Raw genomic sequence first — 15,742 nt, 5'->3', positions numbered from 1 at the left:
CTTCAGAGAGTAATTTAATGTTTTTGCCTATACGGATTAAATGATATTTCGTTTAATCTGGTAAATTAAAGCTATACTGTATACATGTTCACAAAATTAATAATATAGCAGATATGTAGTCGCACAGATAAATCTAAGCTTATTTCTATCCGGACCAAAGCAACAAAAAAACAGTATGAATACTAACCGGAGATCCTCTATAGGCAGACTAGGGGCAGATAAGAAAAGAAGACAAATGAGCACAGGAGTTAGTTAGGTGGAGGAGGGAGAGAGTGAGAACCTGAAGTCATTCTAGATACATTTGATTGAAAGCAAACGTCTCATTGACTGTGTGAAGGCCAACACTTCTCCGAGGTGAGATAACATGAGTGGCTGGCATTGAGTGGAGATGTATCTCCACTACACAGGCAACAGGGATTACATCCAGCAGAGATGGGTGAAAAGAAAAGCAAGAGAGGGGTAGAGAGCAGGAGGAGGGTGGGGTGGAAAGAGAGGGCTGTATCTTGTGATATGTTGAAATATACTTTATTATCAAACAGAGGGTAAAATCACTGAGATGCTGGAGCACAACAGGTCATCATGTGGGCAATAGGAGTAACTCAGTATTCGCAAAAAAAGCATCAAAGAGGAGATTGGGAGCAAGCGAGAAAGTGTGGAGAAATGCAGGGTGGTGGCTGATAAAGAAAATATGCAATACATGATTTTATATTAGAAAACACAGCAGGTCGCCCTGATAACTCACAAACCAGTAATGGGAAGAGGGAACTGTAAATAGGACTGCTGGCTCACTGTAAGCACAAATGCAGCAGTAAAAAGAAAAAAAAACTGAGGGACGTTTGAATGTTACCAGTGTTTTTAAATAAAAAATGTAACATAATTTAAAAAAAAAGTTTTTTTTCTTTTTAACCAAACTTTTTTTTGAGATATTTTAGAAGCTTTCTATTACAAACAAGGTTTCTCAACTTTGCAATAGAACAAAGCAGCTCCATGAAGGTTTCCTGTTAATATCTAGTCTGGTTACTCAAATCTCAAAGCCTTTCTTTGGCTAATAAGAAATGTTAAAACTGTCTGAAGTCATAACCTTGAGCTCAGAGCAACTATGTTGAAAATAACTTCACAGCCTTCAGATAAAAATAAACACATGAATTAAATTATTTAAATAATTTCTAGTCGCAGAATCGGGTGGACTTTATCTTGAAAATTTGTTCTGTAACATTCTACAAGTTAAAAAATGCTAATAATGGCACGTGAAATATCACGATGATACTGCAAACATTATCTTAGACATATATGCAAAATTCCTTGATGTCTCATCTCCAGACAGCAGATTAGTACCCAAGGATTTACAGTTTTAACTCTGACACACCCGAAGAAGACAAATCAATGTCCCTGCAGACATCATCTCCAACTTGTGGCTTAAGTACGCATATGCAAGGATAAGATATGTAAAGCTTAGAGAATAATCTCTACATCTCTTGACAGGGTAGAAGATCAAATCAGATATTGGTGTGCACAAGTGTCTAGAGCATTTTAATGAATCACAGCAACTTCCAAAGTATTTACATCATTGAACTTTGTCATATAAGGACACCACAAAACCCTGATGCCTTTCATTCTAATATATGATAGACAAACACCAAGTAGTATAGCTCTGTAAAAAAATCTCAAAATTTTTTTGACCTATATATATTTTGGAGTTTTTACTCTGACACTCCTAGCTATTAAACAGAGCACTGAAAAGAGGCCATTTAGGATATCACATACAGTTTGGTAGAAGTCATGCAGTGGAGATAAAGATGTGGTAAGGTGCATTGACCAGATAAGAACAAACTGAAATCTTTTAACATGCATGGGATGCAACAGGGACTGTTTCGGAGCCTACATCTTTGCAAATTGGAAGGTGGTTGCATCTAAACGGAACGCGATACAGAAAAAAAGACGTATTGGAGGCTGCAAAATATTAGGAGATGGGAAGAAGGTCCTAAACTTAAAGCCAAAGTGACCATGGAAATTTAAGGATCGACTCATCCAAATCTCATAATGGCCTAATCAAGTTCATATTTAAATCAATTCTTTGTCAAGGCTTAAAAAATGATTGCTGAATCTCTGCATCCAGTCTGACTGAGAAGAGGCTACTTTATTCTTCTTGACATTTGAAACAGATGACAGCATAAATACATTTACAGGCCACAAATTAAATTTGAAAAAAAAAAAAAATTTTTTCTTTTGGATTCCACTTTTATATATCAATTACATGAAATCTTGATAAAATACACTTGGATAGTAAAATCTTAAGAATGGGTACCTCTACTGATCAAAATAAATCTGATGATGAATATGGTAAACTGTTTTTATAAAGAGTTGTGAAAATTAAAAAAAGATGAACCCAGTACAGATAAAATGAAGCAGGAGTAATACCGGGAGACCAATCAGTAGCAGGGATCAGAAGAGGAGGCAGAATTAGTCCAATAATTAAATTTCAAATGACTTTTTGTTACTTAAATGCAGCTAATCGAATCCATTCAAATAATTATTTCCTACAAGATGTAGAAGAAAGATCAACCCAACAAAATCTATGCAGTCAGAAAAAAAATATACAAATGAGGTATTGTTTGTGAATAAATGAGGTATGCAAGAAGCAAAAACATGGAGAGAGGTTTGGAGGAAGAGGGAAGAAGGTCACCGAAGGTCAGCATTCAATATTTGTGCCCAAGAGGCTGCAGCTGCACGAAGAAAAAAAACAGGGGGAAGTGGAAAGAACACATTCAAAGGAGACCTTGAACTCTTACTTTTCTACCCTCAAGGAACTTGAGAGCTGTACCAATATTGGCGACCCAGTGGATCCTCTTTAGTTTCTTGCCCTGCTCACATGGCTGGAAGGAAGAGAGGAAACAATGGACATTTAAAAAACAAAGAGAGTTAGAAGTGAAAGGAGCAGAAGTGAAATTTTAGATACAATATAAGAGAAAAATAGATTAAAGAATTTAAAACAGGGACTATGCTCTCATGAATAGAAATGCTGAGAAAAACACAGGCACCAATGAGAGCTTTGTTTGACTCTTAACCATCAGATCAATAGGACGTACGGGCTTAGACCTTGAGCAACACCGGCCCAGTAAAATCCTTAAAATGTCTTTGTGTTGTGTGTGAACTCTGATCTGTCCTCGTTAATCTGGGCTTTCCTATACAATTCAAACATCCTAATACAAGCAAATCAATAAGCCTTTTCCGTGGAGTCGGGGCCAATTTCACATTCCCGTCTGCAGCTCTATAAGGCTGTATAAACAAAGAAGCAAAAAGGATTCCACTGGTCTGACATCAGATCAGTTTTAGAGGGGAGGAATGGCAGCTTGGCATGTGCTGATTTAAAAAATGTTTAATCCGACAAGCTCTGAGGACATGATGTGTTTGAAGTGGGCAGCCAAGTCACATGCTAAGGAAAAGACCACGAGGCTCACCAGTTTTTGTCCAGAGAGAACTTCCAGGAGGGCCAGCAGCATCACACCATCCTTGATGTCGTCAAAGAGGTCTTTCACCTCAAGAGAAGGAACACGCTATACAGAAAACAATTAGAATTAATAGAAATCTACAAAACTCTAAAAAAGTATTAACATTGCTTGAATGTTTCCAGATTTTGTCAAGTCACAAGCACTAATTTTGAATTATTTTACTAGCAAATATCAACTAACGCAGACTTAAAAAAGAGACTTTTGCAGAATTTTTTGGGAATAAAACAAAACCTGCCTTTGTATTCAAACCCATTTTTTTTTATAACCATTACATATTTTCCTATCAAATGTCTAAGCTTTACCTAAAAAGAAACAAACACTTTTCTTTTAAAAACTATTCCAAATCAAGAAGTTGGTACTGCTTAGTATAGAAGGAATCTGCAAATGATTGAAGACCAAAGGATATAAAAAGGTTTGCATGTTTGTACAATTAGGATTATAATAGTAGATTTGAACATTTGGGGGTTTTTTCTACTTTTTTCTACATGCTAGATCTTTCTAGAAAGTACTCTTTCCCTTTCGCCAAGAGTTACTATGTCCTTAAAAATTCTCACTTTATTTGCATAAGTTTGATAAATGAATAACCTAAAGTCTGTTTTTAGCATGAAAAAAAAACTGTGTGTTGTATCCAATATTTACTATATTTAAATTTTCAGAAGAGTGCAGTTTGTATGAATCTTTTAAAGGCTTTGTTTCAGTGTAAATCACACATTAATTCTTAGTCAAGTGTTGATTTGTTTTGACCATCTTGGGCAAATATGTATTCTTTAATTGTGGTCTTGGACAGGATGAGGATTAATCATTCCAAGGGCTGCATATGGCTCCAAACCACACTTTGTACAGCCGTGGTTTAAGCATATATGAATAAATACAAACCAAAAATCCAAATCAGAATCTGCAGTAAGTCTCTAAAACTGCTGGTGGAATGCTCTGTACCCAGTCTCATGACAGTAAAACTATTTATGTTTCTAATAAACTAAAAAGAAATGGCTAAAATGCAAGTTTTTTTGTTAGTCCCAATAAATCACAATGTTTAAAAAATAAATACATATAGTTAATTGTATGAAGCTTTTTTTTTTGCATAAGTAGTTGTTTACATAAATGCTTTAAGATATAAACTTAGACAAAGCTTTCTCAGTGTTCCAGGAATGCAAAGACTAGGGATTTTAGATGAAATAGCTTTTGCAATGAATGTACAGAAAACTTTCAATAAAGAAGTGGTCTGTTCTACACGCCATTCCATTTTCAGCTGCAAAGCACCAACATACACCACATTGCAGCACATATATTAGTGATTTGGACATTCACATAAGCTTCTGCAACATGGATAAAGAAAATCCTTATAGAGAAGGTTTTTGGAGCCCAGACGGAGTTTGGCGCTCCTAGCACTTCTAGTGACAGCCGGATTCACCCTATAAGTAGACTTTAAATTGGGGTTCCTTCAAATCCTAAAATATGCTGATGATTTCAAACTATCTCCTTCCTTCTGACTTCCTCCCTGACCTGACACTGACTTTCAGACTCGGGGAAATCCACATATCTCTGTTCCTCGCCAGCGCCACATCAAGGATTTCTCTTTAAGCACAGTCACATGCTGGGGGGCTGAGAGGTTTAAAGGAGTGGAAGGGGGGGAGAAAAGCATTCAGATGAGTGAACCATTCACAGGGAGATTAACAGTGAAGAGAGTGAAGGCTGAAGTAGTCTGAACGAGTGTTGCGTGAGGACTGTGTGAGCATGAGCGAAATTAATACAAACCAAAACATCGTAAACGTGTGAGAAGGATTTGGGCTGGCAACGAGACGGATCGTATAAGGGGGGGGACACTCACCCACTTCTTTCAAAAATTAATTACAAAATATGGAAGCTCTTCTCACTAATTCCCCTTCTAATGTCGTTTCAAAGCTTTGGAGATTGAGAATACTCAAACAGGTTTTTCCACCATATCATAACATGACAGGAAAGGCTCTTACAAAAAGGCCTAACTCAAAAGGAATGAATTGTACCAAAAGCTAATTGGAGTTAAATTCACCTATTTGTTCATTAAAATCCCAAAGCTAATGAGGAAAATTTGAGACTAATTACAAAATAAGGCAGTAATATTCATTTCCTCTGTGCTGCAAGAACTAAATGAGCTAATTACATGTGAGTGTCTAGGTCATAATTGATTGAGAACAGAAGAGTTTCGAGATGCGTGTGAGTGCGCGCTCCTGTGATTCCCCTGGTACACTCGATGCCACACAATCCAAGAGATCGACAGCATGAAAGACAAAGGGAGGGGGGGAAACAGGAAAAGGACTGAATGGGTTCACGCTAAACGGCAGCGTGGTAAATTTAAAGAGACACCTGTCTCTGGATGTCTGTTGTGAAAAATCTGTAGATGCTTAAAATGTTCTGAGAGGAAATTAATAACTGCGTGAAAACATTTGAGCTTGAGTACAATTAAATTTGCAAATCTAAAACCTTTAATATGACTCCCAACAATAGCTTAAACTTCCCAATATTGATTTCCTTTTCAATTTGAAGTCCTATATGACCATTATAATCTTATTTAATTGAGTTTTATTCTTAAGTTTATAACAAGAAGCAAAACATGCAACAACTTCTTTGTTAGGGTTAGCAGTCTGAAAGCAAGAGAAAATGAAAATCATTGGAGAATGTGTTTAATTAGAGAGTGGCTACTGATATATAACATTTTCTCATTCTCATAAATACAACATGCTGCATAAATGTACATCTAAGACTGTTGTGTTGAGCACATCTCAAGCCTATGGTATTTGCATATCAGTTGACCATTGTATGTCTGCTTTTCTGTACATTTCACCTTGTCCCTAGCCTTCATCTTTGAATAAATTATAACAGCGTAATAAACAACAGCAAAATATGCATTGTGTATCTATATATCTATCTATCCAGAAAAACATCCAGAACACAGCAAACAATAAAATGTATGACGTTCTCAGCAAAGTGCTAACTATCATGAAACCAGTGGTGGGCGGACTGGGACTTCAAAGCCTTCTCTGTTACCTTCTTGGTGGTCCAATTTGAAGCAAAATATTTGGTTTTCAACGTATAGTACAAAATCCATATGTTGTTCCTCGTGTTGTTAGCTGATCCCTTCTCCTTTTCTTTGTTTATTGCATTAAAAGCTTAGTAAGAAGAAAACTATGCTGCTTTAAGAAAAGATTACTTTTTGATTTGTTGAAATAAAAACACAAAATTGCCATGGTGTCATTGGGTGAGAGCATCAGAAGAAAATAAAATTAAATGATTGGGTAGGGGTTAGTCGGGAAGTAAACAGCCTAAGGGAGCTTCATTTACTGCTACTGTAATCTCTAAGAAAACTTGGTCCACTGATTGTGGCTCTAAAGCCGGTCTCCTGGAAAATGCCTGAGTGATGATGAACCCTCTGCTGTTCACACTGGCCACTCTATAATTAAGCTTTAAACCTCTCAGAAAGGATTTGTCAAATGGAAACTTGGGGTTCGCTCACTGAAACCCCATTACACCCCTTCAAAGTTGTCACTCCTCTGCAGACTTGCAAAGAGTGCAACTCCAAGAGCTGAAACGCTTGGCAATTAAAAGCCTGACTTTCTGTGTGGCCTACGGAACGCCAAACTATATCTAAAGACACAACCTTCAGAAACACAAGCCCTGATGCTCCCTTACAGTTTATATATTTTTTGAGTTAATCTGATGAACTGCTTTAAGTAATGATCTCCATTAATCTTCTGTATAAATTACTAGCTTCAGTACATCCCTGGAATTAAAGCTTCTAGGACTTCTTTTGTTATACCTGTGGAGTGGAAAGGTAAGGGGGAGGGGAGTGTTAGTGAAAGGAAGCTCTTATGATATGTCTCAACTCACCTAACGATTAATCACACACCTTTAGGCACTGAATTAAAGACCTCTGATAACTGGAGAAGCCTAATCATCTGCATAGCCAGGAGGAGGATTCATTTCCCATAGATAAAAGCTACACCAACCTATTTTTTTCTAAATACCACTCTTTTTACAGGAGAAGAAATCTCAGTGTTTAATCAATTTAATTCTTGTCCTTTAATGTCTTCATTGTTAACCTTTACACAATAAAATGTCCCACTGTATCTTAGAAACTGTACATTTAAACATGTTGGAGGAACACATGTCTTTATCCTTTTTTTACCATTTGTAACACTAAGCAACTTTTTTGTCTCCTGATCAAGACAAAGCTTAGCACAAAGAGATTTTTGGAGACGGATTTAGACCAATCAGTGTCACTATGGCAACATCAGGCATCAGGTGAGCAGGGTGAGCAGTAGCTCGATGGGCAACAACGATGATTGCAACTATGTAATTTCAGCAACGAGGGAGAGACAATGCACTATGATGAAATATGCTCTTACCTCTGAATAGAATTTGATAAATGGAGCCAAATTTACTGGAATATATACATTAGATTTATTTGTGTATTTGTTACACATTTATTTTGTTTTTCAAAAGTTACATAAAAGGATAAAGATTAAATTATCTAGGCTGGTACAAAAATTGCACGAAGAAAGAACTAAAGCTAAAACACAGATCTTGGACTCTTTGATTACCCTTTTTGAAATCTTATTAGCCTATAATTCCTTGCTCTCTTGAGATGAAGTCATGTTGGCTCATTTCCCTAAATCCCTGCTTTCATAGCAGGCAAAGATTTAAGATCTACAGGTTTATACAAGCAGATGTGGGACTAATAATCTCACTTTGCACAAAGTCATTTAAGTCAAATAATCAACTATCATTTATAGATAATTATTCTGACTCAAAGCAATATTTCTTTAGGAAGATAATAAAGAAACTGAACCTGAAAGAAATGGCGTCGAAAATCATTGCCATCCCTACGAGGCCCCTAAAATCATGAGGTTGGACAACATGGAGGGAAGTATTTTATTACAATTACTCTTTCCATGTTTTTCCATAATAAACCAGATTCTGGGGCCTATTTAATAATAATATAAATACACTCTACATCAGATCAAACAGGTCTGGAACTAAGGTGATCACTGGAGAAGGTTAATTTTGTGACTGATTATTTCTGTGTTAATGCATTTTTTGGGATAAATATCTTACTTAAAGCTTCAAGGATGAAAGCCTAAGTTTTCAGACAGTCTACCAGATTTCTATCCAGGATTACAGGGTATTTCAAGGCTTTTAAAATAGACTATTGCCTGTCCTTTATAAGGAAATAATTAATTTCTATTTTGTTTATTTACATTTATATTTATATTTACATTTGGTTAGCAACTAAAAGTTTGTATTTGGTTCGAAATAATCTTTCTTTATGTCTTATACTATATCATACTTTGAATAAATATTTTGTTAGTTAATTTGCAGCAATGGTCCGGCAGTGATCACGAAAAAAGTTTATGTTTCAAGGCAATTTTACATGTGAATAAACACATTCTTTTTTTAAAACTCTGTAAATAAAAGTTCAACATTTTTTTTCTATAAAGAAAAATTAACCAAAATAATTGTGACACTTTTTGTAAAATTAAGCTGGCCTTGTTTTATCCGTTGAAATCCAAAGCGGATATTTCAGGAACGCCAAATGTTCACATTTAAAATTTTAAACAGAATTTTTTTTTTTCCTCTCACCAGCCTCCATGTGGATGGCATCTATGTTGGTTGTTATGGAGACCAGGCTAGCACACCAGGAGAGCTTTTTCTTGCTGCTTGTTTACATCCCTTATATTCCACCCAAGGTGGCCAATAAACCTCAGGTTCAGCTTTAAACATTTTAATCTAATTAAATAAGATTCTATAATTCAAAGGTGCCTCTTAATCAAGCCCCAAAAAGTAAAGTACAGATTCAAAGAGGATCTCCTTGGACAATTATTGTATAGGAACTGTTAGTGATGCTTCCAAATGTGTAGTTGCTCAATTTTCTAAAAATATTTTAACATGGGAAGTTTTTGGCCAGGAAAACATACTCATATTAAAAGTTAAATCAAAATTACAGCAATTAAAATTTACCCAGGGGCACATGGTTGCCTCCCCAAAGAGTGCTTTTCATATGAATTTTCTGCTTCAACTCATTACAGTGTGGACTTTTCACGGCTGTCATAACCAAATAGAAAACCTTGAAAGGAGCATCGCTGATTGAAATAACACTTAACTGTGTTGCCCTGCACCATAATAGCCTTATCCAGCCAGCATAGAAACAGTATTATAAGCAGTATTGAGTGCAACGACAGACTACAATGCAGCATGACACAATAATTACAGACATGTGAGCGTCATCTTATTCAAAAATTAAACTCTGACTAAAATCTCTTATCTTAAGCTATCTAAATTACCCTTACTCAAGCTAGTACAATATAAATTACTGACTGTAGCTTGCAGGGAAAATAATGCATGTACTGTTCAAAAATGTCATTTGGATAATTAAGCAGAAAATCTTTGCAATCCTCTACTTGGAGCTAAATGAATGGAAAGAATGAAAAGCCATAATGACTATGTGTGTGGTCTTATCTGGAGAAGGATTTTTTTTTATTTTCATAAAGAAAAAAATGTCCCAGCCTGCACAGAGGATAGATCGTTAAGGCATTCAGAGTGGAAATAAATAGAGGTGTTGAAGTTTCCCATCCATACAAACACAGGCACCTGTGTTTGTATGTTTGTGTAAATTGAAAAACACAATACTGGCAGCAGAGAAGAAGCAAACCCTCTTACCTTTGCCAAGTGGGAATTGATCCACTTTGTGAACGTCCTTTTCTGCACCGCCTCCTGCTCATCTGTAAATCAGAGCCCAGAGCATTGCCATTAGTCCTGAACGATAATAAACAAATAAGGGATTAAAACGCAATCTTCTAATTGTCTATCGCGGGGGAGAGCCGATTGGGCTTTCCAGAGAGGGCATGGTGGATTCTAATTAACTTTGATTTATCGCTCTATGCTTGATGTGTCAGAAGACAGTCATACCAAATTTTTTACCCACAGCTAACGTACTATGAAACGTCACTTGACATTTATCGATGACATTTCCACAAGCTGAACTCCTCTTTTTGCGAAGAAGAAATTCTGTTCTTGAAAATGACCTTTCAGATGTTAAAAGGACAGCGCAAGAAGCAAAGCGTAATGCACATGTACAGATTTAACTCTCCAGCAGGTTGTTAGAGGTGGCCCCTGTGATAAAGACCAATTAGCAAAAGACACAATCAATATGATAGATGTCTGTTAAATATGTCCCTTGAAAAGCCACTCAGCTTAAATCTCAGGGTCACAAGCCTGATTCAAATATTAATACTTAATACTTATTTTATGCTTTATTAACTTTATTTATTTATTACAAAAAGTAAATGCAAAATGATAAACTTGAGCATCAAACACTGACAGTGACTGTGTGGAAAATTAAGCAGTTCCAATTATCTTTTTAGTAAAGTAACTCTGCTATAAAACTACAACTGCTCGGAGCAATACATCTACAATATAGACATTCCATTCCATTTTCCGACACTATCCATCCATTCATTTTCCATCACAGTTGGGGTCAGGAGGGATGCTGGTGCCTATCTCCAGCTCTCAATGGGCGAGAGGTGGGTTACACCCTGCGTAAACCCTAAACACCCTCGCCACTCTATCGCAGGGCAACACAGAGACAAGCAGAGCAAACAACACACACACCTAAGGAGAATGTAGACAGTCATGTTTTGGGACTGTGGGAGGAAGCCGGAGTACCTGGAAAAAACCCACGCATTTTCAGGGAGAACATGCAAACACCATGCAGAAAGACCCTGGGCCAGGAATTGATCCCGGAACCTTCTTGCTGCAAGGCAGCAGTGCTACCTACAGCGCCACTGTGCCACCATACAGACATATGAAAGATAAAATAATTAGAAATATAACAATCTGTCAGATATATGGTTTCACCTATTGTGGTTTCTCGAGCCAATCAAAGACCATGAAAAGCCTGGCCTACTAATTCCGAATATCTCGCCACTACCAAAATACTTCACAATTTCAGGTGATAAGGTCACATTACAGCTTACATTTTTCCAATTGTATTTCAGTTAAAAAGACTGAATGAAACTCATGAAACAATACAAACTTAGTTTAACTGCACTTGAGGCAGTTCAGTCAAATATAAATGAAAGGTGAAGAGTGTTGACGGTGGCCGATTATTAGATATGGAGGATAATATTGGTCTTAAGTTAAGGTATCAGTCGATTGTCAATTATTCAAAATGACAGAAATTGAGGCAATTCCATCAGTGGTCCCCTAGTTATATATCTATAGTTTATGCTTTGTATGATATATAATTATATACAACAACAATTAAATATTGCTTTCTATGGTGGCTGTGGGGTGCAAACGCTACAATAATACAAGATATCAAAACAAATTCAAATAGAAAGATGCTGCAAGTCACTTAAACAACCATAAAATCAGAAAAAGCTGAAAACAAACACTAAATAACAGAAATGCCCCAGACCACTAGGGGGTGAAGATCATCAACTCATATGGGACCAAAACAAAACATTACTTGTCATGATATGGGTGCTGATGACTGGTTTGATTACTCATTGCTTTCACCTGTCTATCTCTACCCAGTTCTCATTACCATTTAGCTGATCCAGCTGCTCCAGCCTTTATTTAACCCGCTTGCTCCCAGTCATCAGTGCCAGATTATTCAAGACTTTGGTGAGACTTCTCTAGCTTTCCTTAGTGTTTCTGATTTCCTGACCTGTTCAGCCTTTGGACCTCTGAGCCTGATCCCGTTCTGATCTGTTTGCCTGATCTGTCTTCGGACTCCTGCTGGATTTTTTCCTGGATTTCCCTTCGGTATCTCTTCAGACCTGTGATCTCCTGGCTCTGACTACAGAGCAAGTCATCGACCACACCTTTGGCATCGCCCTCTGGATTATCCTGCCCTCCTTCATCTGCTCAGTTCTGACCTCCTGCCTATCCTCCGACCTCCCGGACTTCAGCGTCCGGGGTGGCATCCGTCAAGTCTTGTTTGTGGCCAGCCAGCTGAAACCATCCTCATCGTCTGGGCACACACTGAACTTTAAACCCGTCTTTCTGCCTTGAATACCGGATTCTTTTGTTCAGAGCCAAACATTACTAGGACTTAATGTCTCACAGGGTCTCATATGAGTTGATGCTTGTCGCCCCTTAGTCGTCTGAGGCACTTCTATCATTCAGCACTAGTTTGCAGCTTATCTTAAAACGTAGCTGTTTTTGCTACTGACAGCTGTTTTGTATATTTTTTGTGTGTTAGCATCATATATGCATTTACAACAGGTTCTGGGTTCACTGCATGCTTTTTTGTTTGTGATTGTAGCCTTTTTTTTACTTGCAGCAGTTTTTGCTAATTGCAGCATTTTCTCTTTTTCTGTGTTTTACTGTTTGTGAGAGTAGTTCCTAACCACTCTCTTTTTCATTAGTCAAGCTAACCAGCTTGGGCTCCGCTCTGTAAGTGTCCCAGGCATTTTGTTTTAAAACCTGATGGACAGTTTTGCAGTTCTAAAACCATTACGTTTTAAATTCTTTTTAACCCAAGTGGAAGCTTGACTTAAAGACAAAAAGCAGAAAACCTAACACATAACCCTGATGTGCACCAAGAACACCATCAACGATGATGCGATACTACTGCTAAAAATGGAGATAACTAGAATAAAAGCAAGTCATCTACATTTTCCTGATATTTTTTATTTTATTTTATTGTCCCACCATTCTCTGTGATCTGGTGTGAGCATCTAGGACAGGACAAAGGTCAAATATTGTTTCATATATTCTTGAAATACAGAGCGCTAATGATAAAATCTTCTTACTGAATTATGCACCCATACAGCACTTTGTGATCATCTTTAAAGAAAAATAAAAATCTCATGCATCTCATGGGATTTTGTCCATCTCACTTCACCCAATACTTCAACACCCTTATCTAATTTAGATTCTTTTAATTTTCATATACAGTACAGATCAATAGTTTCAGAGCTTTCTGTGATTTGCATTTACTGTCACTGTGCCATTCCGGTCCCATCTGGACCATTCAGCAGTCTCCTTGAGATAAGCACATTAGCAAGGAGAGAGAAGGATGTCTGACACAGTGCCTTCCATTCCACCTTAATGAAATCTGCTGATGGACTGATTACACTCAAGTTGGTTAGTGTGTCAGTGGATGCAGTGGGCAGATGTGAACAGCGAGGGGAGTGCACGCCAAAGGGTAGGAGATTGAGAGGGGGCGGCGTTGGTGTGGTAGCAATGGAGGGGTCTACTGTTCATACATAATGCAGATACCTCCCTGCGTAGTCATACGTGCCACTGAGCAGATCCCTGTACTATGAATTAATCTTTTGATTGGGTCTGGAAATTATCAAATATTGATGGGCTGAAATATTGGATGAAAATGGGAAAAATGTAGATCCTTTAGCAGGAACATGAATGGCGGAGAAAACGGCTGTATATGCCAGCTTCTTTGGCTCAGGGACGAGGTGACTTTGAACTCTCTCTCTCTCTCCAATTTACTGTAAGCACGCACCAACACACTCAAGTTCTCTCATCAACACAAAGGAAAAATAGCCACTCAGGAAGCAATTTTGATAAAACATCCTGTCTCAACCTCCAACTTTGACCCACTCCACTGAAGAAAACATAAAAAACAAATCTCATTTATTTCAAAATGTGTATTTTTTACACTCAGCTGTATATGTTTGCCTTACAAGGACGCAAAGCAGGGAGAAAAAAGCTTTATTTAAATATTTTTTATAAATGTTTTAGGTAAGTTTCTTTAAAATAGATGAGCAAACACAGCACTCTCTGTAGTAATATCCAAACACAAGTAAGAGCATTAGAGGACTCCAGGACAAAAAGGAGAAATTAATATTTTTCTAGTCACACCCCTGCAATGTGATGCAAGCAGGGGGTTTACTTTTCTGCTTGGTTTGCTTTTTCCACTCCCTGCCGACTTCTAAAAAAGCAGTCTCCAAACTCAGAAGAATAAACAAACATACACAGTCTGCCAAGAAACACGCTCTTCAAATGTGTCTGTTTCATGCAACAAACTTTCAAAGAGCAGGAAGAAAGCAGCCAGCACACATGAAGGCATCAACAGATTCAACGCTGCAAAGCAACTCAGAAAAAGCAAGTACTATCATTCATGAAAAACATACATACAGGAACTTTCCCTGCTGCTCTCTCTTGCCATCTTTCTCCACAGAGCACACTGCCAGGCAGACACGCTGCCCCACTTACCTCGTAGGTAGTGGTGGAACCCTGTCACCAGGTTGAGAGATGTCTTTTTTGGGGAGCCTTCCCCTCCTACTCGCCGTGCCATCTTTTAGCCCAGACCTCATGCAGGTTCCTGCTCATTTTCATGAGGACATTGAGAGGACGTTCACGACAAGCTCCAGGAGAGAATTGCCCTTGCTCCTGCCCTTGCTGGCTTTCTTTCCTCCTTTTCTTTTCAATTTTTTTTGGGAGAAGAGGGCTACCTGGGAAGAGCTTCCTGGAGCTAAGGACGCCGTCAGATGACAGCAGTTTAACTGTTGCTTTAAGGTAAAAACAGAAGGACGAATTGTTGGGTCTGCACTCGTTCTTCACATCCTCTCGGTCCTGTCCTATCCTGCAGTGACGGACTGCAGACTCAGTCAGACTAGGTGCTTTTCCTGCCTGTTAAGCAGCTTGGGAGTGTGATGAGAGAGTACGCGTGATACTCACAGTGTTTGTGTGCATGTGAGTGTGTGTGTGTTAGCACTGCGCAGTGCCGGCTTGCCTCAGCATCAATCTTTCCTGCTCACATACCCCCCCCTTACACTCTCTACCTTCGGTCCTCCCACGTTTTACTCTGCTGCAGGAGCAATCCACTTCCCTCCACTGGCCAGCCAATCGAAGTGCGTGGGAATGGGTGATGTCACAGCAGCCCTGTCCTGTTCTAAAAGGGGAGGACCGTAGTGGGTGGGTTTGATGGGGAGCGTTTAGCAGGTTAGTGGTAGCAGCTCCACTCTGACAGTACCACACACACATGCTCTCACACAGCATCTCTGCAACACAAGTAGAGGTATTCCCTATGTGATTCTGGCACTCTGACTGCTCAGAGATACCATGCGGTGCTGTGAAACATGCAGCTTTCTGCTCCGTAGTGCCTGCAGGGGAACACACTGTCACAGACACTCATCCTGTCTGATCTGTGTCTGTAGTCTTTTCAGAAAGGATTTTCTTTCATCTAAACCACAAACGGTACATCTGTGTATTTTGGAGCCTCTTAGCTG

The 15,742-nt window shown here is 38.3% G+C and overlaps 1 protein-coding gene across 1 annotated transcript in view; it reads right to left on the bottom strand.

The window, feature by feature from the left end:
• LOC107081417 (nesprin-1-like) overlaps positions 1–14,841 on the bottom strand; it is a 150,736-nt gene extending 135,895 nt beyond the window's left edge. Inside the window, exons 1-5 of the mRNA XM_015369602.1 lie at positions 14,727–14,841; positions 10,203–10,264; positions 3,459–3,554; positions 2,790–2,873; positions 188–208 (exon numbers count right to left, since the gene is read on the bottom strand). Of these exons, the coding sequence (XP_015225088.1) occupies positions 188–208; positions 2,790–2,873; positions 3,459–3,554; positions 10,203–10,264; positions 14,727–14,808 (345 nt within the window). The 5' untranslated portion in view covers positions 14,809–14,841. The remainder of the gene's footprint in view (positions 1–187; positions 209–2,789; positions 2,874–3,458; positions 3,555–10,202; positions 10,265–14,726) is intronic.
• Positions 14,842–15,742: the final 901 nt, after the last annotated feature.

The sequence above is a fragment of the Cyprinodon variegatus genome, unplaced genomic scaffold (genome assembly GCF_000732505.1).
Source record: "Cyprinodon variegatus isolate N-32 unplaced genomic scaffold, C_variegatus-1.0 Scaffold38, whole genome shotgun sequence".
NCBI lineage: Eukaryota > Metazoa > Chordata > Actinopteri > Cyprinodontiformes > Cyprinodontidae > Cyprinodon > Cyprinodon variegatus.
Note: the sequence above shows the minus strand (reverse complement) of the source record. Positions and strands in the feature narration are given on the sequence as shown.